Source organism: Carlito syrichta, unplaced genomic scaffold (assembly GCF_000164805.1).
Source record: "Carlito syrichta isolate Samal-C Ts95f unplaced genomic scaffold, Tarsius_syrichta-2.0.1 Scaffold305573, whole genome shotgun sequence".
Classification (NCBI taxonomy): domain Eukaryota; kingdom Metazoa; phylum Chordata; class Mammalia; order Primates; family Tarsiidae; genus Carlito; species Carlito syrichta.
Window position 1 is genome coordinate 394,968 of NW_007249669.1, and position 22,483 is coordinate 417,450.

The 22,483-nt window shown below is 50.5% G+C and overlaps 1 protein-coding gene across 1 annotated transcript in view; it reads right to left on the reverse strand.

The window, feature by feature from the left end:
* The window catches only part of SDR42E2 (short chain dehydrogenase/reductase family 42E, member 2), a 36,970-nt gene extending 16,224 nt beyond the window's left edge, over positions 1 to 20,746 (reverse strand). The window contains exons 1-12 of the mRNA XM_021714292.1: positions 20,692 to 20,746; positions 19,799 to 19,983; positions 19,204 to 19,299; positions 17,172 to 17,229; positions 16,344 to 16,462; positions 15,352 to 15,427; positions 9,252 to 9,334; positions 7,044 to 7,181; positions 6,622 to 6,687; positions 3,517 to 3,580; positions 2,795 to 2,868; positions 6 to 171 (exon numbers count right to left, since the gene is read on the reverse strand). Of these exons, the coding sequence (XP_021569967.1) occupies positions 6 to 171; positions 2,795 to 2,868; positions 3,517 to 3,580; positions 6,622 to 6,687; positions 7,044 to 7,181; positions 9,252 to 9,334; positions 15,352 to 15,427; positions 16,344 to 16,462; positions 17,172 to 17,229; positions 19,204 to 19,299; positions 19,799 to 19,983; positions 20,692 to 20,746 (1,180 nt within the window). The remainder of the gene's footprint in view (positions 1 to 5; positions 172 to 2,794; positions 2,869 to 3,516; positions 3,581 to 6,621; positions 6,688 to 7,043; positions 7,182 to 9,251; positions 9,335 to 15,351; positions 15,428 to 16,343; positions 16,463 to 17,171; positions 17,230 to 19,203; positions 19,300 to 19,798; positions 19,984 to 20,691) is intronic.
* Positions 20,747 to 22,483: the final 1,737 nt, after the last annotated feature.

A 22,483-nucleotide genomic window follows, 5' to 3' on the forward strand; every position in this document is an offset into this window, starting at 1 on the left:
CCCGAGTAGCAGCCGCAGCAGCGCCCGCGCCGTGGAGCCGCGGGGCCGCCGGGTCGAGGACTGCACGTATCGCTCCACCGCGTCGGCAAAGCTGAACTTGTCCGGCGTGTAGCCAAGCTGAGCGCGGGCCTTGGCTATCTGGAAGGTGTGCGTCACGGTCACGCTGCACACCTGCGGGGAGAGGCGGAACAGCCCGGGCGGGGCTAGCAGGAGAGGCACATCTTCTATCTTGCTTAGGAAACGAGGAGAGAGAGGGATGTCCCCTCCACCGCACAGCTATTTGAAAAGACCCCCGTAGTATGTCTTGCTCCTGAGGTTTTTCTCTCTTCTCTCTCCATTTTCTTGGAGGGCGCCGCTTCCAGGATGTCTTTCCTGAAACCTCGCCCCTCACCCAGCCCCGCTGAATTCCCACCCTACTGAACTCCTCGGTCCCTAAGAAGCAAAGGTCTCATCTCTGCATTCCCCTTCCTGGCCTGCCACGGGGTTGGAACTCAGGCCCTTGATACATTCTTGGGTATCCCCCAGAAGCTGCACGCCCGCCGGAAAAAATGTCTCCAGGAAACGACCTTGGCGTCCTGCCCCCAGTCCCTGACCAACTGTGGCCAGGCGGACCCCAGGCACAGCCTTCAAGTTCTAGCTGATTAACTAAGCTTCCTAAGAGAGGAATTCAATTAAGCAGAACTGATTACTCTCCAGGGTCTGAGCTGCGTTTCTCCTGCTGCCAGATGGCTTGGGCGCCACCCCCTTCAAGGGTGATAACGACAGCTACCAATTAGGAAGCACACACCCTGTGCTTGGTCTGGGCTAAATCCTCTCTCTACCTTACCTCATTTACTCCTCTAAGGAGGTACTAACACTATCTACTCTGCGTATATTTGGAAAAAGAAGGTCAGAGAGGTTGCGTGACGAGTCCACACTGCAGAGCCAGATTCTAGCTTAAAGCCTTCCTTGCTATCCTGGGCCCTGGAGAAGCCCTCCTACCTGGCTCATTTCTTTCTTGTTCCTCAGCTGGACCCTGGTCTTGGAGGCTTGAGGGGGAGAAGGGGAGGGGCCAGTTCTTGCCCTTCCCCCACCCCCACCTTTTTTTCCCCAAGGCAGAAAGTGCAGGGCTTTGGCGAACACAGGGGTAGGCCTAGTTCAGCTGAGATACGTTAGATAAGCAGGGTCTCCTGCCACAGTATTCTCAGATCTCAGGCTTAGAAGTCACGTCCTCTCGGAAGCCTACCTCACTTCCTCAGAGTTGGCTGTGTGTGCTCTGCAGTTCCTTGTCGTTCGTTTCCCCTAGTATAGCCCTAATCACAACGTGTTGAGTTGCCTGGTTAGTGGGCTGTCTTCCCCTTTGAACTACCAGCTCCCCAGGGGTAAGGACTATGTCTTCTTGTCTCCATCGCTCAGCAGAATGCCTGGTACACTGTAGGTGCTCAATAAAGAAGCCTATCACGTCAAACTAGAGGGCTGGTTGGTGTGCCAGATTGACCGAAAGAGGGCACAGCCAAGAAATCCCAGTTAAGGATTTTTTTCCCCTCTGAGCTGAATAAGGAAACCCCCAAGTTAGACAAGAAGGAGGGGAACCAAGTCCCTGCCTGACACACTTCAGCAGCTATTTTACATGGATGTGATTCCTCATGCATTTCACATGCTAGGGGTTGGAATTATGTAGGTGTGCGTTTGAACTTCAGCTCTACCACTTAAGTGAGCGGTCATGGGCAGGTTATTTTACCGTGTGCCTGGTTTCCTCCTTTGTAAATGGAGATGACCGTCGAACCTACAACTCAGAATGGTAATGAAGATTAACTGAGACGAAGCACAGTGCCTGGCATATTGCCACTACTCAAGAGATAGTTGTTATGGGCATCATTCTCTCTCCTCAGCTCGTCTGGATGGCTCAAAGGAGAAACTACGGGTAACTGCTTCTTTCTGTGGCCCATTCTCCTCTCCCTCACTCCTCACTCCTGGGGTTAGTGAGCACTGCACTTGGAGTCTGAAGCCAATCCCAGTATGGTATGACCTTGGACAAACCACTAATTTCTCCGATGCTCAGTTTCTCATCATAAAATGAAGACCATACTCTGTTTACCCTTCCTAAATTAGCAGGGCATCAGAGAGAATCAAAGGAAAGGGTGAACTGGAAGGATTTTTGCAAATAACCCCAACTGCCACCAATTACTGTTCCCAATCTGTGATTAAACATCCTCGCTTTTAACTAAGCAAATATAAACCTGCCTCATCATTATTATAAGAATCAGATTCTGAGCCAGGCATGGTGGCTCTCACATGCAATCCCAACTACATGTGGTGAGGTGGAGAGTTGCCTGAGCCCAAGAATTGGAAACCAGCCTGGGCAACATAGCAAGATCCTGTCTCAAAAAAAAAAAAAAGAGAGAGAGAGAGAATAGCATTTTATATACAGTAATAAGTATACTTATTATTCAGTAGGCATGAACAATGAGCCTAGGACCACCAGGTTGTGTGTGCATGTGCATGTCGGTGTGTGTCTGTGTGTTGAGGGTTGGTGAGGTTGGTGGCATTCACAACAGTGAATATCACAAAAGCTGCCTTTGGGGGTCTCCATTCCGGCAGGAGAAATAAACTGCTTATGAATACAATTAACCGTGAGGAGGGGCTTGTAGCTGTCACCTTTCAGACTTAGAGGGCACAGCCTAGGCAAAAGCCCAGAGGTTGGGATGATGATCACCAGCTTTGGGCCCACAGGGAGAGTTCTGAGACCTCAGACAAGCATCGGGTCATGGTGTCAAAGGAGGGAGCAGGGCCAGGGGTTGCAGCAGCCACTTACCTCACTCCGCGTCAGCAGTGGTGGGATGCTGCAGATGGGTCTCAGGGCCAAATGTACATGTTCCATCACTGCGGCTGTGGGGAGAGAGCGGCCGGTGACCAGGGGCCTCACTTTAACTCCTGATGCCTGCTCCAGCTGGAAGGAGGCCAGCAAGGGGTGCTGGGGGTGGGAGCAGAGGGCAGCATCCAGGACACACTGTTGGGGTCGAGGTGGGGGCAGAGACTGACCTTCAGGGACAGGAGGAGAATCTAAGGTCAAAACGGAAACTTCACCTGTCCAAAAGCAGCCCTAAAACCTTGAGGGTGACCTTGGGGGACAGGGCAGTTCCAGGGCTCCCTCTCTCCTGACTGGCATGACATTTTCCAGCAAGGCCACAGGGAGTTCACCAAACCCTGGTATGATTCCTGCTTCTCCCACTTTCTCACTCAGGTCACTAACCTCTCAGAGGCTCCGTCCCCACGTCTTTACAATAGGCCCAGTACACCTGCCTTGCAGGTGGGATAAAGTTGGGTTGGGGTGAGGGGAGTGAGGCACCCAGGGTATGGAATCTAGGGAGGCACTTGCTCCTGGGACCTTGAAAATGTGGGATTGGGCACTTGCAGCGGCCTCCTTAAATTTTGTGTCCTTGGTGCCTCACTGGCCTCACTCAATTCTGGCCCTGGACTTCAAATGCACGGTACACCTGACAGGTGGAGGGCTTTGATGTGTACGCCTTTCCTTACCTGTCAGGTAAACCCAGGAAGTAGGTACCTGGATCCAGGGCTGGCTGTACCCCAGCTTCTCAAACTGCAAAGAAACAGGGCCTGAGATGAGAACAGGTGTTCAGGGTGGAAAGGTCATACCTCTACCCCAGGCCAGCAGAGGTACCTCCTGGCCCCTCACCACCCACCCCAGTGGCAGAGCCCACAGCCAGCCTGTGCCAGCTGGAAATGAAATTCACACCTTGACCCAGAAAACTCAAGTAGTAGTTAAATCATGGTGTGGGGTTTCAACTTGGGATTAATCACATCATTTAGTTATCACTTGCATCTGCCTATACCTAAAGACACTCCAAGGCACTTATGTAGAATTTGACCTTTCTTTCTTTTTCTTTCTCTCCCCCCCACTTTCTTTCTTTTTTTCTTTCTTGTTGAGGTCTCACTCTGTCACCTAGGTTGGAGTGCAGTGGCACCATCACGGCTCACCACCGCCTTAGACTTCTGGGCTCAAGTAACCCTCCCTCCTTAGCCTCTTCCGTGTTGGGACTACAGGTACAGACCACCACGGCCAGCTAATTTTTAATTTTTTTGTGTTAGAAACGGGGTCTCCTCATGTTGCCCAGGCTGGTCTTGAACTCCTGGGTTCAAGCAATCCTCCTGCTTTGGCCTTTCAAGGTGCAGAGACTTCAGGCATGAGCCACTGCACCCAGTCTGATTTTTCTGGAATTGACTTTTCTGCTATTAAAGGAAGAAAAAAAAGCCCATGATGTGTGTGGAGGGCGGTAGGAGATGCATTCAGAGATGAGCTGGTACAGGATAAATTGAGCTCGTCAAGGGCATAAAAAGGTTAACTCAAAAGGTTAAACCTAAGTTATCATATAACCCGGCACATCTCACTCCTAGGTATATGAGGGTGACCCCAAAACACCCAGAATTTATTTATTTAAAAATTGTGTATTTATTCTTACATGTTTAAATTTCAGTCACCTTCAAAGTACTTTCTGTCTGAAGCAATACACCTATTGAGATCTTTCCCACTGCTCAAAACAGTTTTTTAATGCATCAATTTGGATGCCTTTTAGTGCTTCTGCCGTTCTTTTGTTTCACTTCTTCCACATCGGCAAAATGTTTTCTTTTGAGGACTTTTTTCATCCAGGAAAACAAAAAAAAAAGTCATTGGGGTGAGATTAGGTGAATAGGGAGGATAGGGGTCATGCTGTTTTAGTCAAAAACTGCTGAACTCTCAGTGCGGTTTGGGCAGGAGTGCTTGCAAATCATCCATTATGAAATGGGCAAGCATGTTGAAAGAATCTCCAAAAAAAAAATCACTGAAGTTGAATCCAGCCTCTCACAACAACGTTAGCTGGTACACTGATGCCAATGGGTTCCTGGAACACTGATCTAGCAGAGGAAGCCTGCACTACAAGGAGCCAGTCTTCCAAAAAATAATTCCAGTTTTTTGAGGGGTTCCCCTATGTATACCCAGAGAAAGGAAAACACATGACCACACAAAACAAGTACATGAATGTTCATAGCAGCACTATTCATAACAGCCCGAAAAACCCAAATTTCCATCAGCTGATGAATGGTTAAAACAAAATGTGGTATATCCATAGAATGGAATGTTTTCTGGCAATAAAAAAAATTAGCACCAGGCACGGTGCCTCACGCCTGTAATCCCAGCACTCTGGGGGGCAGAGACAAGAGGATTGCCTGAGCTCATGGGTTTGAGACCAGCCTGAGCAACATGGTGAGGCCTCATCTCTACAATAAAAATAAAATAATTAGCCAGGTGTGGTGGCGCATGCCTGTGGTTCCATCTACTTATAAGGCTGAGGCAGAAGGATCACCTGAGCACAGCAGGTCAAGGCTGTGGTGGCTGTGAGCATGCCACTGCACTGCAGCTTGGGTGATGGCGACTCTAACTCAAAAAAAAAAAAAAATAGAAGGAGTGATACGATCCATGATACAACATGGATGAACCTTGAAAACTAAGTGGAAGAAGCCAGCACAAAAAGCCGCATATTCTATGGCTTCGTTTGTAGGAAATGTCCAGAACAGGCAAATCCATAGATAGAACCAGTAGGCGGCTGAAGAGGGCAAAGGGCAGGGGATGGCTAAAGGAAACAGGCTTTGGTCTTTTGGGAACGATGACATGTTCTAACATCAATTATGGTGATATCACACAACTCTGAATATGCTTTAAGTAGATGAACTGGATGGCATGGGAATTCTATCTCAATAAAGCTGTTATTTAAACAGAACAACAACAAAAAAAACCTCTGTGGGTACAAAAACCGGAGAAAAAGGCAACTCTTTTGTGGGCTGGGTCAGGCTGGCTTCTCACCACAGTCTGGAAGGCCACTCAAAGTTGATGTGCAAGCCCAGAGGGTGTGTCCCCCTGGGTTTTCTGGTCTATTCCTTCCAGGTAGTCCTGGCTCCAGGGAGTCTGGGCTGCTCAGAGAGGCGGTGCCAGGGCCAGACACCTTCCTCGTTCTGTGGTCCACCTGCCTCTACCTCCTTCAGAACCTCAAAACAGTTTGGCAGGCCATAAGCAAAACTGCTCAGGGCTAGAAGTCAACACAAATCAAGAGGCAGTCTGGAAGGAAACTATGGCAAAGTGGGAGAGCATACAACAAAGGTCAGCCACAACCCAGCTTCAGCCAGTTCCAATGCCACTCAGTGGACACTGTAGCCAGAGCTGGTTTATTTATTTATTTATTATTATTTTTGAATTGGAGTCTCACTCTGTCGCCCAGGCTGGAGTGCAGTGGCACGACATGGCCACCGCAGCCTTGATCTGCTGGGCTCAGGCGATCCTTCTGCCTCAGCCTTCCATGTAGGTAGAACCATAGGCATGCACCACCACACCCAGTTAATTTTTTGGTTTATTGCAGAGACGAGGTCTCACCATGCTGCCCAGGCTGGTCTTGAACCCCTGGGCTCGGGCAGTCCTCTTGCCTCCACCTCCCAAAGCACTGAGATTACAGGCATGAGCCACCACACCTGGCTCAGAGCTGGTTTCCATGTAAAATCTTAAGACTTTTTGGAAGTAGGAAAGGGCAGAAAGAGAAGAATGGGGACCCCAGATTTCTCACTCGGGGTGGGTATGGGCATCTGGGCACCTACCAGCGGGGCCATCCACTCAAAGAGGTTGACGCTCTCCCCGTCGTTGATGTAGTACGCCTGCCCACCCTGAAGGGGACGCGTGGGAGGGGACCATCAGGCATTTGCCACAGCCTGACCCCGCCCCTCTAGGTGGCGCCCCGAAATTGTTCCAACCCGAGGTCTCTTAAGCAGTTCCCAGGTCTGGGGACAGATGTGAGCCACTCCCTGTGATGGATTGCTTAACCTCTCTCTACCTCAGTTTCTTCATTTGAGAAAATGCCCAGCCCCCCATCACCCCCCAAGCTTCCCTGGGCTGACAACCCCACCGGCCATCATAACTTGGAGAAAAAAATTTGTGTGTGGACCAGGAATCCCCTAGGGATGGGGCACCCTGCCTGCAGCCCCGGGGGGGAACATGGGAGGGGCATGGCCCGGAAACTCACGGCCACATAGCCCTTGGCTGCTGTGAGGGCCTCTGCTGCCAGTACATGTGCCTGCACCAGATTGAGCACGTGAACCCAGTTCATCCGTGTCCTGCGGTCCCCAAATCGGAACATGAACAGCCTCCTCTTGATGTGGCTCTGGGGGAGGGGAAAGGGTGGTAAACGCAGGCTCAAGCCTGGAGCGGCTTCACACTTCGCCCACATGCTCACAGCTCCCCAGTTTCTAACTCCAGGCCAGGCCCCTCCACCCAAGACTCAGGAAATCACTGCCTTACGACATCGACACCTGGTTGTTCAGTGGCCTCCCTCCCTTCCCAGCAGACTCCTCTTTCACTCTCCTGCACAGCTAGAAACCCTGGAGCCTTCTTGGACTTCCTCTCACACACCACGTCCAACCCCCCTGCAACTCCAGCTCTGGTTCAACCCTTAAAATCTGTCCAGAATTCAACCACTGGATGGCCGCCCTCCTCTCTCACCTGGACACCACAGTCGCTTCCTAACTGGGCCCGCCTGTCCATCCTCAGCCCCTGCGGTTTGTTCTCTGTATATCTGGGGGATCCTTTTCTTTTTCTTTAATTTAATTTTATTATTTCCATATTAATTTATTTTTAAATAAGCACCTGGATCACAGGAATTATTTTCTTTTGTTTTTAGAGACAAGGTCTCCCTCTGTGGTCCAGGGGGAGTGCAGTGGCACGATCACAGCTCACTGCAGGTTTAACCTCCTGGGTTCAGGTGATCCCCCAACTCATCCTCCTCAGTAGTTGAGACTACAGGTGTGCACCACCATGCCTGGCCAGGGAGATCCTTTTAAGTCCGATGTCTGACCATGTCTGTCCCTGGGTCAGAACCTTTTAGGCGCCCACCCTGCCAGGCTGGAAGCTGAAGTCCTGACAATGACCAACAAGCCCTTTCCGGCCTGGCCCCAGCTACTCTGTGACTTTACCTTCTGCTAAGGCCCCTCACTCACTCTGCTACAGCCTCACAGCCTCTTCAGCAGATTCTCAGGGCTTTGGGTGAGCTGTTCCCTCTGCCTGGAAATCTCTTCCTCCAAGCAGCCAGCACAGGGCACTCTGTCACCTCCACCACGTGAATGCTCAAGTGTCTCCTTCCAACTGGGACTCCCTTGACACCCCAGCAAGTCCACAATACTCACCCTGCTCCACGACCTCCCTTTCTCCACAAGGCCTGGCGCCTTCGAACATACCTTACAACTACACATTGGTTGTGTATTACTGATCTCCACAAAGGAGGAGTCTGTTTTGTTCACGGATCTGTCCCCAACTTTAGAACAGATAGTACCAGGTGTATAGTAGGAGCTTAGTAAGCACGTGTTGAATGAATAAGTGAGTGAATAGGGGAGAGAGTCACTGGGGTTGACCCCACATTCCTTGAGGAAGAACACAGTTAACTTAAAAAAAATGGACATCCTCCAGCAGAGGAATATTTTGAAACTACAGGCTGAAGCTTCCCTCCCCTAATAACTCTACGGCTCCCCCATGACCCTGCACTCCCAGATCAGATTCGACCACAAAGACCTCCTGCTACTTCCCAAACTGACCATAATCTTTCTCACTTCCAAGTCTGTGCCCAAACTGCCTCCTCTATTCGGCCATCTTCTCTCTACCACCCAATATCCTTGGCTAATTCCTTTTTTTCTTTCCAAACGGCACAGGCATCACCTCCTCCAGGAAGCCCTCCTGGGCCTTCCCTGCTGGGCCATCTTCTCACACTCCCCTCTCCACAGTCCTTAGCATATTGGAGCTGTGACTGTGATATATGTCTCCCTGAGAAATTTGAGGACAGGCCTAGAGCCCCTTGCAGCAATATTCCTGGCACCCAGCTTTCTCTAGAGAGAGGTTCCTGCATGCAGACCCTCATGCTGCCAGCCCGGAATGAACCATCCAGCCCTCAAGGAGCCCACATGTGACCAGGGGCAATGCCCTCTGTCTCTTTGGGGTCACAGCTCCATGTCATCCCAACCCCTGCCTGCGACAGGCTGGCACACACTGAGAGCCTCTGTTCCTGGTAGGCCTGAAGGTCCCACAGATCGGTGGGGGCAGGGTTCTGTCCCAGAACAGAGGACCCCAGGCTTGGGATGCTCTGCCTTGAAACTGACACAGTGACCACGGGCTGGGAGGCCCGATCACCGTGTGTGTCAGCTGGGTTCCTCCTCTGCCTCAGGTCCTGAAGGCCGGAGCAACATACCGCCACACGGGGCAGATGTCTCTGCTCTTCAGGGCCGTAGATCCCGGGGGGCCGGAGCACACACGTCCGAAGAGTGCCTCCTCCTAGGACACAAGGCAGGGTGGTCAGGGGCCTGGGGAGGAGCAGCCCAGCAGGGAGAGAGAGAGAAAGGCGTCTACATCTCCTGGTTTTTACCTGGACAGGTTAGAGGGGAAGGCTCTGGGGTTTCTTCATTCAATGAGTTATTCTCTAAGTCAATCTGTTAGTCATTCAATAAACACCACTCAGAGTCCCACCCCCACCCTCATCTCCCACCCCAGATGGATGTTGTGAAGAATGTAAGGATGACCAAGAAATGGTCCCTGCCTCACAGTGCTCACAGGCCAGGAACAAAGGTAAAACCCATATGCAAACATCTGCATGGCCCGAGAGAGTTTACCAAGCACTTGACAGAATGATTTCCTCGACAACCCTAAGAGTCCCACTGTGCCCATTTCACAGATGCATGCAGCCCCACACTCCCTCATGCCAATAGCTCTTGTTCTTTTTCTGTTTCTAATCATTGGTTAGGTAAGGACCATCTAGCCGATATCTAATAGATGAGGATTTTCAGAGAGGTCCTACTATACTACTGGCACTCTGGTAAGACAGGGTATTTTTCCTCAAGGCAAACCTATGAGGTGGGAGCTGTTATGCCTGTTTTACAGATCGGAGAACCAAGTCTCAGAGAAGGTATGTGATTTGCTTAGAGTCATACAGTTCAGCATGGTGGAACTGAGGTGAGGACCCAAACCGAAGCCTTGTCCACTAATACCTCTGCTTCTCGGTGGTATAAGACTAACAGCGGGGCAGGTGCAATGGCTCACGCCTGTAATTCCAGCACTTTGGGAGGCAGAGGCAGAATAATTGCTTGGGCCCAGGAGTTCAAGAACAGCCTGGGCAACATAGCGAGAAAAAAATTTTTTAAATTAGCTGGGTGTGGTGGCGCACACCTGCAGTCCCAGCTACTTGGGAGGCTAGTGCAGGAGGACTGCCTGAGCCCAGGAAGTTGAAGCTGCAGTGAGCTGTGATTGTGCCATTGCATCCAGCCTGAATGACAGAGTGAGACCATGACTCAAAAATTAAAAAAGACTAAAACTAACAATGGACTGTGCCTTTCAACTCACTCAGCCTTGGTTTCCTCACTGGGAAAATGGGTGCTTTGGCAGTGGCAGCAGCTGTTTTATCTTCTAAACAGTGAGTGGGGAAATAGAAGACAAGAGCCACATACAAGGCCTGGGGTCTGCTCTCCTTTTGCCCCTCCATCCCAGCACAGTTCCCCAGACCACAACAGAGCTTGGTCCAGGCTTTCCAAATTCTCTGCTGGCGGATCCCCAGCAGTGGAAGTGGGTGAACATGTATCTCCCGGGGGCATCTGGGGTACAGTCCGGGGGCTGCCATAGATATATTTATTTTAAATTTTGCCTTCAGAAACCTACAAAATTTTCCATTCATTTCCATAATTCATTTGTGTTTAAGATTAAATCTTTTCTTTTATTATTATTTTGATCCATAATAATTGTACATATTTAATGGAGTACCATGTGATGCTTCAGTACACATATATGAGGTGTAATGAGCAAAAAGGGTAATTGGCTTATCTGTCACCTGAAACATTTATCATTTCTTTGTGTTGGAAACACTCTAATTCTGCTCTTCTAACTATTTGAAAATATACAATAAATACTTGTTAATTATAGTCACCTCTAATGCCACAGAACAACAGAACTTACTCTTTTTTTTTTTTTTTTTTTAAGCTAGGGGGTCTTACTCTGCCCAGGCTGGAGTGAGTGCAGTGGCATGATCACGGCTCACCACAACCTCAACCTCCTGGGCTCAAGCAATCCTCCTGCCTCAGCCTCCCAAAGTGCTGGGATTACAGGCATGAGCCACTGTGCCAACCCAAACTTATTCTTTTAAGAAATTTTTAAAAAGATTTTAAATTACTTATTTTATAAATTAATCTACTTCCAGCTCCAACATCCTAACTGAAATGGAGCCCCTTGAGAGATGTTATGCTTTTCCTCCCGAGGCTCAAGTTCCCTGAGGGACCGTACCCTGGTATAAAAAGCCCAGTGTTGACCATCTTTTACAACTATCAGCCTGCCTTCCTTTGGGGAACTCTCCCTTCTGTGCTAAGTCTTGGGGATACTATCAGTCTAGATGTTGGTCATGTGATATTCTCACCCAAGGGTGGGACTCTCAACAGCATAGGTACTGGGACCTAAAATGACCCTGAGGGTCTCCTCAGGAAGTTTTGATCATCAGCTCTTGCCTCCCAGGTTCCTGAAGCTGCCCCAACACTGTCCTTTCTGAGCCCTGGTTGTCATTTTTCTGGAAATCTGTTTTCTAGAAGCTAGCCCACATCCTTTCAAATGAGTTCCCATTCCCCCATAAATGAGCCAGGGCAGGGGTCTCTGGGTAGTAATCAAACACCAACTGCGACATCTTCCAACCCTCCCACTTCACAATGAAGCCCAACACAGTGTGTTGAGTGGTGGTCCCCAAAAAGACATGCCCACATCCCAGACTGTGACCTTATTTGGAAGAACGATCTTCCCAGATGTAATTAAGCTAAGGAGATGAGATCATCTTGGATTATCCAGGTGGGCCCTAAATCAAACTAGGCGGGTTGCTGTGGCTCATGCCTGTAATCCCTGCACTTCGGGAGGCCATGGCAGGAGGACTGCTTGAACCCAGGAGTTTGAGAACAGCCTGGAAGACATAACAAGATCTCGTCTCTGCAAAAAAATTTTTTGAAAAGTAGCTGGGCGTGGTGGTGCACATCTGTAGTCAATCCTAGCTACTCAGGAGGTTGAGGCAGGAAGATCACCTGAGCCTAGGAGGTCGAGGCTGCAGTGAGCCTTAATTGTGCCACTGCACTTCAGCCTGGGTGACAGAGTGAGACATCAACTCAAAAACTAAACTAAAATAAAATAAAGACCCACAGAGGAGAGACCAATAGAAGAGAGGAGAAGGCCATATGAAGACTGAGGCAAGGATTAGAGTTTTACAGCCACGGCCAGGGAATGCCTGGGGCCACCAAAAGCTGAAAGAGGCAAGGAAGGACCCTCCCTAGAGCCTTTGGAGGGAGCATAGCCCAGCTGACACTTTGATTTCAGACTCTGGACTCCAGGAAGGTGAGAGAAGACATTTCTGTTGTCTTAAGCTACCTAATTTGTGGTAATTTGTCATGGCAGTCATAAGACACTAACATACCCAGAGACAGGAGTATCAGCTGCACTGACACACTGGGCTGGGATCTGGATGCCTCAGGCCTCGGCTCCCATAACCAGGACCCTCTGTGCTGAGTTAGAAGCACTTGCGAAGGGAGTGGAAATGACCCAGCGTGCCTGTGGCTGTACTCCTGGAAGGCAGGTATTGGGTGAGCTTTTCTGTAAACAGCCTGCAGCTAATTTTAAACTCTAGGTCACCTGGGCATGGTGGGGGGTGATCAGGTTGCCGCTGACGTTGGCAGGCGGGGCACTGGGCAGCCACTCCATGGAGGGGCCAGGCCTGGGTATCCATGACTCTCCTGACTATGGAAAGCTGGGGATGCTCGTATAAATAATTCTTGACCAAAGGATTAGGTGTCCAGCATGCAGGCTGCTGGGAGGCCCCAGGCAGAGAATTCAACCGCATCCGGTCAAGGATCAGCGGGTCAAGGTCTGACAGGTCCAGGGTGATAAGGGGTGAGTGGAGAAGATTTTAAGGAAAAGAGCCCATACTGTGGAACCCACTCAGCTGTGGCTGCAGTGTTGCAGAGTGGTTAGACCCAGGCTCTGGTGTTAGACTCCCCTGGGTTTCAATTCCCTCCTCTAGCATCTAATAGCTGTGTGATCTTGAGAGAAGTCAATTAATCTCAGTTTTCTCACCTGTGAATTGGGTTTTTTTTTTTTTTTTTGAGTTGGAGTCTCACTCCATCACCCAGGCTGGAGCACAGTGGCATGCTCACGGCCACCATGGCCTCGACCTGCTGGGTTCAGGTGATCCTTCCACCTCAGCCTTCCAAGTAGCTGGAACCACAGATGCATGCCACCACACCCAGCTAATGTTTTGATTTATTATAGAGATGAGATCTTACCAATTTGCCCAGGCTGGTCTTGAAGCTCTGGACTCAGATAATCCTCTCACCTCTGGCTCCCAAAGTGCTGGGATTACAGGTACGCCTGGCTGGGGATTATTATTTTAAGCATCCTTTGTTCTCCAAATCCATTTGGCTCCCAGGTTTAGATAGTTTTGATGGAGAAGGGAAACCAAGTCATCTGATTCTTTTTAGTTTCCTAGTTTTAGAAAACAAGTAGTCATAGTTTGGATAGCAAGGAATTTATGAATAGATTTGGCTCCTGAGTTTGGAAATCAAGGGATACCTCAGGTTCTTACCTAAAAGGGATGTTGTGAAGAGTTAATTAGACTTTTGCATATAAAATTAGCATGTGATCTGTGGGAAGAAAGTTCATAAAAAGAAAAAAAGAGAAATATGAAATAAAATTTTTAAAAAGGGAAAAGTAGATAAAGAAAAAAAGAGAGCTGGGCATGGTGGCTCACTCCTGTGATCCCAGCACTTTGGGAGGCCAAGGTGAGAGGAGTGCTTGAGCCCAGGACTTTAAGGTCTGGCAACATAGCCAGACCTCATCTCTACAAAAAATAAAAATAAAAAAGTTAGCTGGGTGTTGTAACACACACCAGTAGTCCCAGTTACTCAGAAGGCTGAGGCAGAAGGATTGCCTGACCCAGGAAGTCAAGGCTGCAGTGAGCCGTGCTCATTCTACTACACTCCAGTCTGGGCAACAGTGAGACCTCGACTCAAAAAAAAAAAAGAGAGAGAAAGAAAGAGAGAGAGAGAGCGAGCGAGAGAGAAAGAGAGAAAGAGAGGGAGGGAGGGGAAAAAAGAAAGGGCCGGGCATGGTAGTTCACACCTGTAATCCCAGCACTTTGGGAGGTGGAGACGAGAGGATTGCCTCAGCCCAGGGGTTTGAGACCAGCCCGGGAAACTAGGCAAGACCTCATCTCTACAATAAATTAAAAAAAAAAAAAAGAAGTAGCCAGGCATGGTGGCATACACCTGTAGCCCCAGCTACTTGGAAGGCTGAGGTAGAAGGATCACCTGATCTCCAGCCTGGGTGACAGAGTGAGACTCAGACTAAAATAAATAAATAAATAAATAAATAAATAAATAAATAATTAAGAAAGAGAAAATATGAGATTAAGAATTTTATTTTCAAGAAAAAAAAGAAAAATTAGCACACAAAATAGAATTCAGCATGTAGTCAGCACTAAATAGGTATGGACTAGTCACATTCCTTTTTTTTTTTTGAATTGGGATCTCACTGTCACCCAGGGTGGGGTGTAGTGACATAATCACAGCCCACTGCAGCCTCGACCTCCTGGGCTCAGGTGATCCTTCTTCCTCAGTCTCCCGAGTAGCTGGAACTACAGGCATGTGCCATCACATCCTGCTCATCTTTTGATTTTTTGTAGAGATGGGATCTTGCCATGTTGCCTAGGCCAGTCTTGAACTTCTGGGTTCAAGCAATCCTCTGGCCTTGACCTCCCAAAGTGCCGGGATTACAGGCATGAGCCACCATGCCCAGCTTGGACTATTCATATTCTATTACTTCCCTACAACCAGAAGAGGCAATAAAATAAGGCAGCTGAGGTAGAGTTTTCTGGGAAGTTATTAAGGTCAAGCATTAGGACCCCTCCCTTGCACAGTTCTTCCAAAGTGCTATACTTCATTCCTTATTTCTCATTTTGTTTTCTTTTATTTAAAGAGGGTCTCTAAAACTGGATCTGCTCCTATGCAGCAGAGAAGAGAGCTAGACTTGTGTTAGCCCACGTCTCTTCCTCACCAGACCCCAAGCAATGTGAGGGCAGACACTGGCCTGGCTTGTTCCAGGAGGTATCACCACTGGTGCTCAGAATTCGTTTCATGAGGGATGGCCCAGGTCCTGGAATTGTCCTTTGGAAGGACGGTGGGCCTCAGACACATGTCAGCTAAAAGCTAGAACCACACATGCATTTCAGTGGTGGCAGCAGTGGACTGGCAAATTTGGTGTAAACAGAGCCCCTCGATACTCACCTGGGAGAGGTGTCCCATTGGCCATGAGGATCAACTGGTCAGCGATCGCTTTGGTTCGGGAGTAGTGGTCCATGTGCTGCCAGAGGACAGAGAGAACAGAGACCCCAGGCGGGGTCAGCAACACCCCAGGGCTGCTCCTTCCCTCCATCGAGTTTTTGTTTTGAGTAGGAGTCTCAACTTCCTGGGATCAGGTGATCCTTCCACCTCATCTTCCCAAATAGCTGGGATTGTAGGTACATGCCACCATACCCAGTTAATCTTTAAATTTTTTTTGTAAAGACAAGGTCTCCCTATGTTGCCCAGGCTGATTTCAAACTCCTGGGTTCAGGCAATCCTCCAGTTTCAGCTGCCCAAAGTGCTGGGATTACAGACATGAGCCACTGTTCCCAGTCACACCTTCCCTTCGGACCACATGGAGGTTGGATTCTGGGAGCTCTCACTGGGGCATGACCAGGCATTGAGTCCCACTGCCCTTCCTCTCTCTCTGGGTGGGAGGAAAGTGTGCCTCCTTCCACAGCCACAGGAGCTGAGGAGCACTGGACTCAGAACAGTGGCAATGACCAGGGGCACCTTCACTCAGGGAGGCTCCTGCCAGCCCCAAATGCCTGCCCTCTGAGGCTATTGCTAGACACACTCTGGATGAATTTCTTATAGTTACATGTTACCCTGTAGGGCTCACATGGCGTTTTCACACACGTGATCTCATTTCCTGTTCTCCACCACCCCGTAGCAATCATGCAGGGATGGAGAAACAGAGGCTCAGAGTTCTTCAGTGACTCACTCAGGGTCACATAGGTAGAAAGTGGCCAGGCTGGGGTCTCAAGGCCAGGTCTCTCTGATTTCAAAGCCCCCACGGGCATGATCAGCTGAAACAGAAGCGGCTTGTACCACCCATTTCCAGGGTCCCATTCCTGCTAGGACTCACCCTGCCTTTACTCATCCCTACTCTTCGGGTTGTGGGTTCCAGCCCACCTCTCCTGGAAGTTGAGTACCTTGTCCAGTGGGAAATATGGCACGGAGTCCTCATCGCCTTGATCTATGGGTTTTCCACCAAATGCAACATTGACGGTGCTGGTGTAGACGAGCCTCGGAACGCGCTGGCGCACGCAGACTTCAGGGACAGATGCACACAGCAACACACACACATGCACAGAGACACAGACACATACACGGGGCTGAGTGTGAGCAGGGAGTCTGCTGAGGAGGTGTCCACAAGACCTCCTTGGGTGAACCCACAGATTTCTACTCAGTCTTCAACACACATCATGGCCCGGGACCCTCCCAGAACCCAGCACTGCTGGGAGGCGAAGGGCCTCCTGTCTTTAACGTGGGCTGGGGGTCAACTCTCTGCTCCATGGGCCCCTGGAGCCAGGTTTGCTCATAATTCCTTCTCAGTGTAGCTTTGGCCCCTGAGCTGCCTTGCCAGGAATAGATCAGAGGAAAGTCTCAGTCAGTGGGGACAGAAACAAGACACTCGAGAATCAGAGAGAAAAACAGGATGCAGGACATGCCCAGGGAGCCCAAACATGAGTCTTTGATTTTGGCGCTTCAGCGATTTTTCCTCCTCCAGCCCCTAAGCCCTAACTCTGGCCCCGTGTCCCAGGCCTGCTAAGGCCCTGCTGACACACCCATGTCAGGGACAGGGCCCTGGGCAGATCTGCAGTTCAGGAAGGACATGCTGCCCACAGGCCATTGCTGGAGTGGACAGGAGGATCCCATCTCTGACCCCAGCCTTGGCCCCCGGGGAGCTGGGCCTGCGTCAGGAGGGGGGAGAGAAGGAGGAAGCACACAGCAGGTCACACCCAACTCTGAGCGCCTACCATCGATCACTAGTTTGGTGCCTCCGACATTTATAGACTCAATCTGCTCTTTTTGCAGCTAAAAGACAAGATGGAGGCGAGAAGTTCATGGTGCTCCCCATGCCTTGCCGCTGGGGCTGGAAGGCTGGGCTTGGAGTCAGGTGGGCTGAGGGCAGCAGGACGTCCAGCTCAGAGGTAGGGATCCCGAGAGGCCCACAGGCAGTGCGGGTGGCCAGCTCTGCTAACATTTCCCTGGGCAACCCTCTGGCTCTGCTCTGACCCTCAGCTCCCTCATCTGTAAAGTAGGGGCTGGCCCCTGGGTGGTTGGCAGGATCCAAACATTTGGGAGGACCTGGCACAGTGCTTGAAACAGAAGAGGGGCTAAAACCTGTTGGATCATTTTCCTGCTCTTGAAGCCTCAGTTTCCTTATCTGTAGGATGGACATATCAATACTGTCCGTGCTCTAGGGAGGAGCACGAGGTATAACAAACAAAAACAGCAGAGCCGCAATGAAGGTTCTTGTGAGCCAGGGACAGGGTGAGAGTTTTCTGATCCCAGATCTCATTTAATTTTCACAACAATGGCAGGAGGTGGGTTCCAGATTTATTTGTAAATGATATTTTAAATGATATTTGTCTTGTTGTGGTTGTTTTTGTTTAATAGGCAATACAATCACAAGTTTTAAAACAATTCAAACAGAGTCAGATATGGTGGCTCATGCTTATAATCCCAACACTTTGGGAGGCCAAGGCAGGAGGATTGCTTGAGCCCAGGAGTTCAAGACCAGCCTAGGCAACATGGCAAGATTTTGTCTCTACCAAAGCCAGGTATGGTGGCACATACCTGTAGTCCTAGCTGCTTGGGAGGCTGAGGCAGAAAGAATGCCTGAGCCTAGGAGGTCAAGGCTGCAGTGAGCTATGCTAGTGCCACTGCACTCCAGTCTGGGTGACAGAGACCTAACTAAAAAAAAAAAATTTAAAAATTAAAACTGTAAAAAAGTGATACAGTGAAAAGGAAATTTTCCTTCCATTCCTGATTTCAAGTGTTCGTTTTTCCTCTCCAGTGGCAACCACTATTAAGTTTTGTGTGTTTCTAGAGATAAGTTATGCTTATTTAATATCAGCACATAAGTATGTGTGAATATAGAAATAAGCATTTACTCTAGCTTTCTTGTTTTCTTACATAAGCACTGGTGCAAACCCTAGCTTTTTTTTTTCTTTTTTCTTTATTTTTTTTGAGTTGGAGTCTCACTCTGTCGCCCAGACTGGAGTGCAATCCCACGCTCCTGGCCACCATAACCTCGACCTGCTGGGGCTTCAGAGATCCTTCCGCCTCAGCCTTCCAAGTAGCTGGAACTATAGGCGTGTGCTAACCCAGCTAATTTTTTGATTTATTGTAGAGATGAGGTCTCACCAAGTTGCCCATGCGGGTCTCGAACCCGCGGGCTCAGGCAATCCACTCACCTCAGCCTCCCAAGGTGCGGGATTATAGGCTGAGCCACCGAGCCAGGCTTTTTTTTTTTTCTTAAACAAACAGGAGCATACCAAACATCATTTTGCACCTTGGCGATTGTTGTGTTATCAGTGCACATTAAATCACTACATTCTTTTGAACAGTTACATGGCGTTTCATTGTGTGGGTACAATACAATTTATTTACATAGTCCCCAGCTGATGGGCACTTAGGTTATTTCCAGTGTTTTGTTTTTAAAAACAATGCTGCAAATACATGTGCAATTGCCAAGTCAAAGGGTATATGTATGTTTTGATGGATGTTGTCACACTGTTCACTGAAGTGGTTGTGATATAAGCAGTAGCAATATCCTCATTTTCCAGATGAGGAAAGAGAGGCTCAGAGACGTTAAGGTAACTTGCCCTAAATCACACAGCTAGCAAGTGGCAGGACTGGTATTTGGACTTTAGGGGAAGCTCCCCTCCTTTCTAGAGTAGGGAAAGAGTGATAAGGAATACCTGGGCATGAGGGAGTGTGGTGGGCAGATCCAGGACTGGAAACCCCTCTGTCCAACTCCAAGTATTGTGTGTGAGGGCTCACCTTCTCAGCACCAGACATTCCATAGGAGGCCACATGGAAGACACAGTCCACTCCTTCGAAGGCGCGGTACAGGGCTTCTTCATCTCGGACATCAGCCTGAAGCAGAGAGGTAAGAGCTGGGGTGGGGGTTCAAGTCCAAGGCAAGAAAGATAGCAACTCGGTGCCTGGCATAGTCCCAGAGCTGGACCCTGACCCAGCTCAGGCCGAGCCTCTGCAGTTTCAGGAAAGGCTAGTGGGGCAGGATTCACTGTGATTCCACAGGGCATCCTCATCCGCATCCCCGTCCCCATTTCTCACACTCTCTGGGTCACAGGGGCTGTGCAGTGTTTACATGCACTGTCTTGTTGACCCCCCATGAGACCCTGTGAAGTAAATGTTATTTTGTCCCCTTTCTGTGGATGAGGATGTGGAAGCTCTGCAATGTGGAGCCTTGTGGCCAAGTTGCCCAGCTGGGAAGCACGGGAGCTAGAGCTGAAGCTCACACAGCCTGACTCTGGAGCCTGTGCCCTCAAACTCCACACCACTGGTTTCACACCAGACACTGTCCCCCGCCCACCACCACCACCACCGGTCGTCTGCACTGTCGACCCTGTACCTGGATGAACTCAGTCCCCGAGGACAGTTCCCACTGAGGTCTGCGGAGGTCAAGCAGAATGACAGAAGCGCCACTCTTGGCAAGGGTGGATCCCAGGCTAAAGCCCAGGTAGCCTCCTCCTCCAGTCACCAGAACTTTCTGCTTAGGAGCCTTTGTGGGTTTGGCTTGAGTCTTCTGCTGTGGTGCTGATGATGAGGTTGTTGTTGACTCGCTGGGTTTGGGCCCAGTCCCAGATCCCCGTCTGGGCCCAGGCCTTAGCTCTGGTCCAGGTGCTGACCCAGCTTCTGACCCAGGTACTGTGCCAGCTCCTGCTCTAGGTACTGACTCAGCTCCTAGAGTATGTACTGACCCAGCTCCTGGCCCAGGTACTGACCCAGCTCCTGATACAGATACCAACTCAGCTCCTAGATTAGGTACTGACCCAGCTCCTGGTCCAGTTACTGACCCAGTTCCTAGAATAGGTACCGACCCAGCTCCTGGCCCAAGTACTGACCCAGCTCCTGGCCCAGATACCGACCCAGCTCCTGGCCCAGATACTGACCCAGCTCCTAGCCCAGGTACCGACCCAGCTCCTGGACCAGGTACTGACCCAGCTCCTAGAATAGGTACCGACCCAGCTCCTGGCCCAAGTACCGGCCCAGTTCCTGGCCCAGGTACTGACCCAACCCCTAGACCAGGTACTGACCCAGCTCCTGGCCCAGGCCCTACACCTGGTCCAGCTCCTAAAGTGGCACCAGCTCCCGCCCCAGTCCCAGGTACTGGAATAGCTTTAGGCCCCGGTCCAGGCCCTGGAATAGCACCAGGCCCTAGCCCAGGTGCTGGCCCAGATCCTAAACCAGACCCTGGACCTGAGACCTCTCCCCAGGCCTGGCAGACAGGGCAACTCTTCTCGCCCTGGCGGGCTGCTTTACAGGCCTCTGGCGAGGAGACTGCAGAGGTGGGCTTCATCCTCTACTTAGCCATGTGGACCCAGAAACCATCCACCTGTGTGGAGAAATAGAAGAACAAATATTCTAGAGTTGTCTTGAGTCATATAAGTTATCTGACCCCCAGGACTGAGGGGAACTTCAGGTGGAAACCTCCTGAGTTCCCAGGGAACCCGTCCCTTTCAGAATCTCAGGAACCTCCAGGGTGGCTGCTGCCTCCCACAGAGTCAGAGACAAGGCAGCCAAGACTTGGGTTCTATAACTGGAGAAACCGAGGCTCAATCTCACACCACATGACTGAGGTTTATACCAATTTACACCTGACTTCTCTACCAGTTCCGTAAAGCCCCAGTTCCCATGGGGTATCAGAGGAAGACAGATCAAATCATACCAAGGAAGACCTCCCCAGATTGCGAGGCTTTCTCACTGAGGAGATGGGGAGGGCTTTCTGGAGGAAAAGGAGAAAGGAGGAAGGTGGAAGAGGAGGAAGAGAAGGAGGAAGAAAAAAGAAGAGAAGGAGGAGGGTCCTCAGGGGATCCAAAAGGGCTCTGTGTCCTGGAAGCTGGTACAGGATTCCAAGCGCTGGGCCGCCCCGCCCTGACACTGGCTGCCCCTGGTTCTCCCAGGTCCTACAGTAGTGTAGGCGGCTGACACCTCAAGGTCTACCCAAGCCCCCTGCAGGTGTCAGGGTTAGGTCTATGGGCTAGCAGAACAGCACTGAGGATCCTGTCCTCCTCACTCTAAGTTTAAAGTGAGCCAGGCTGTGGGTCACTGTCATCGTTATTGCCCCCAAACGTCCTGCTCCACCGGAAGATGCAGGTGGACCAGGGGCAGGTGATCATCAAAACAGCCACTGTGTGCTAGGGGCCTACTGTGCACCAGGCCCTACAGATACAGATAAGTGAGTCTCTGCCCTGCACGACACATACTGGCTACATGTTTGTTGATTGATTGACTGACTGATTGACTGACCCTATGTTGTTGCTGGTGGTGGTCACAGGGCAGCAACTCTGACAGCTAGAGGGACTGTAATTTCAGTCTCCTCTGTGACTGTCCTGCTCACCAAAGATTTGGGTGAGGGATGGAGCCATGTCTCAGACAAGCACTAACACTCACCGTTTGATGGAGGGGATAGCCAAATCCCTAATCTCCCAGAGGGAGGCAGCCCCAGAGTGGAGCCATGCTCTAACCAGGCCCACAGGACTCTGTTCTAGGGAAGGGTCTGTGGGACCAGAGCTGTCTTTCTACCCCAGGGGGATGCTTTTTGTGGCACAAGCTGGCACCCACCCTTGGGTACCCATTTGCGCCTTGGGCAAGACCCTTAAAACCTCATTGCACCTCAGTGTCCACAGCTACAAAATGAACCCAAATAATCCTGGTTGCTCCATCTACCTCACAAGGTTGCCGTGAGAAAACAGATGCCAGCGTGCTTTGCAAACCTAGAAGCAAGCTGCAAGAGGGCTTTTCACACAGCGTCCCCAGCACCCAGGGCAGGGCTCGAAGTAGGCGATCAGTAAGTAGCTGCTGGATGAATGAAACCACTGTTCCTGCCCGGTGGGGCTGCGGCCACGCGCCGGGCTGACCCGGGGCACTGCCGCCTGTCATTCTGCCGGCTAGCCAGTGGAGTAGAGGCGACGGTTCCGTCATCCAGACGTGGAAACTGAGGCCCAGAGAACATGAGGGAACTCTGGCGTTGGGTGAAAGTGCGGGAAGCGTCAGGGTCCGAGCCGGGCGCGCGGGCCGCCGGGGTGGGCGCCCT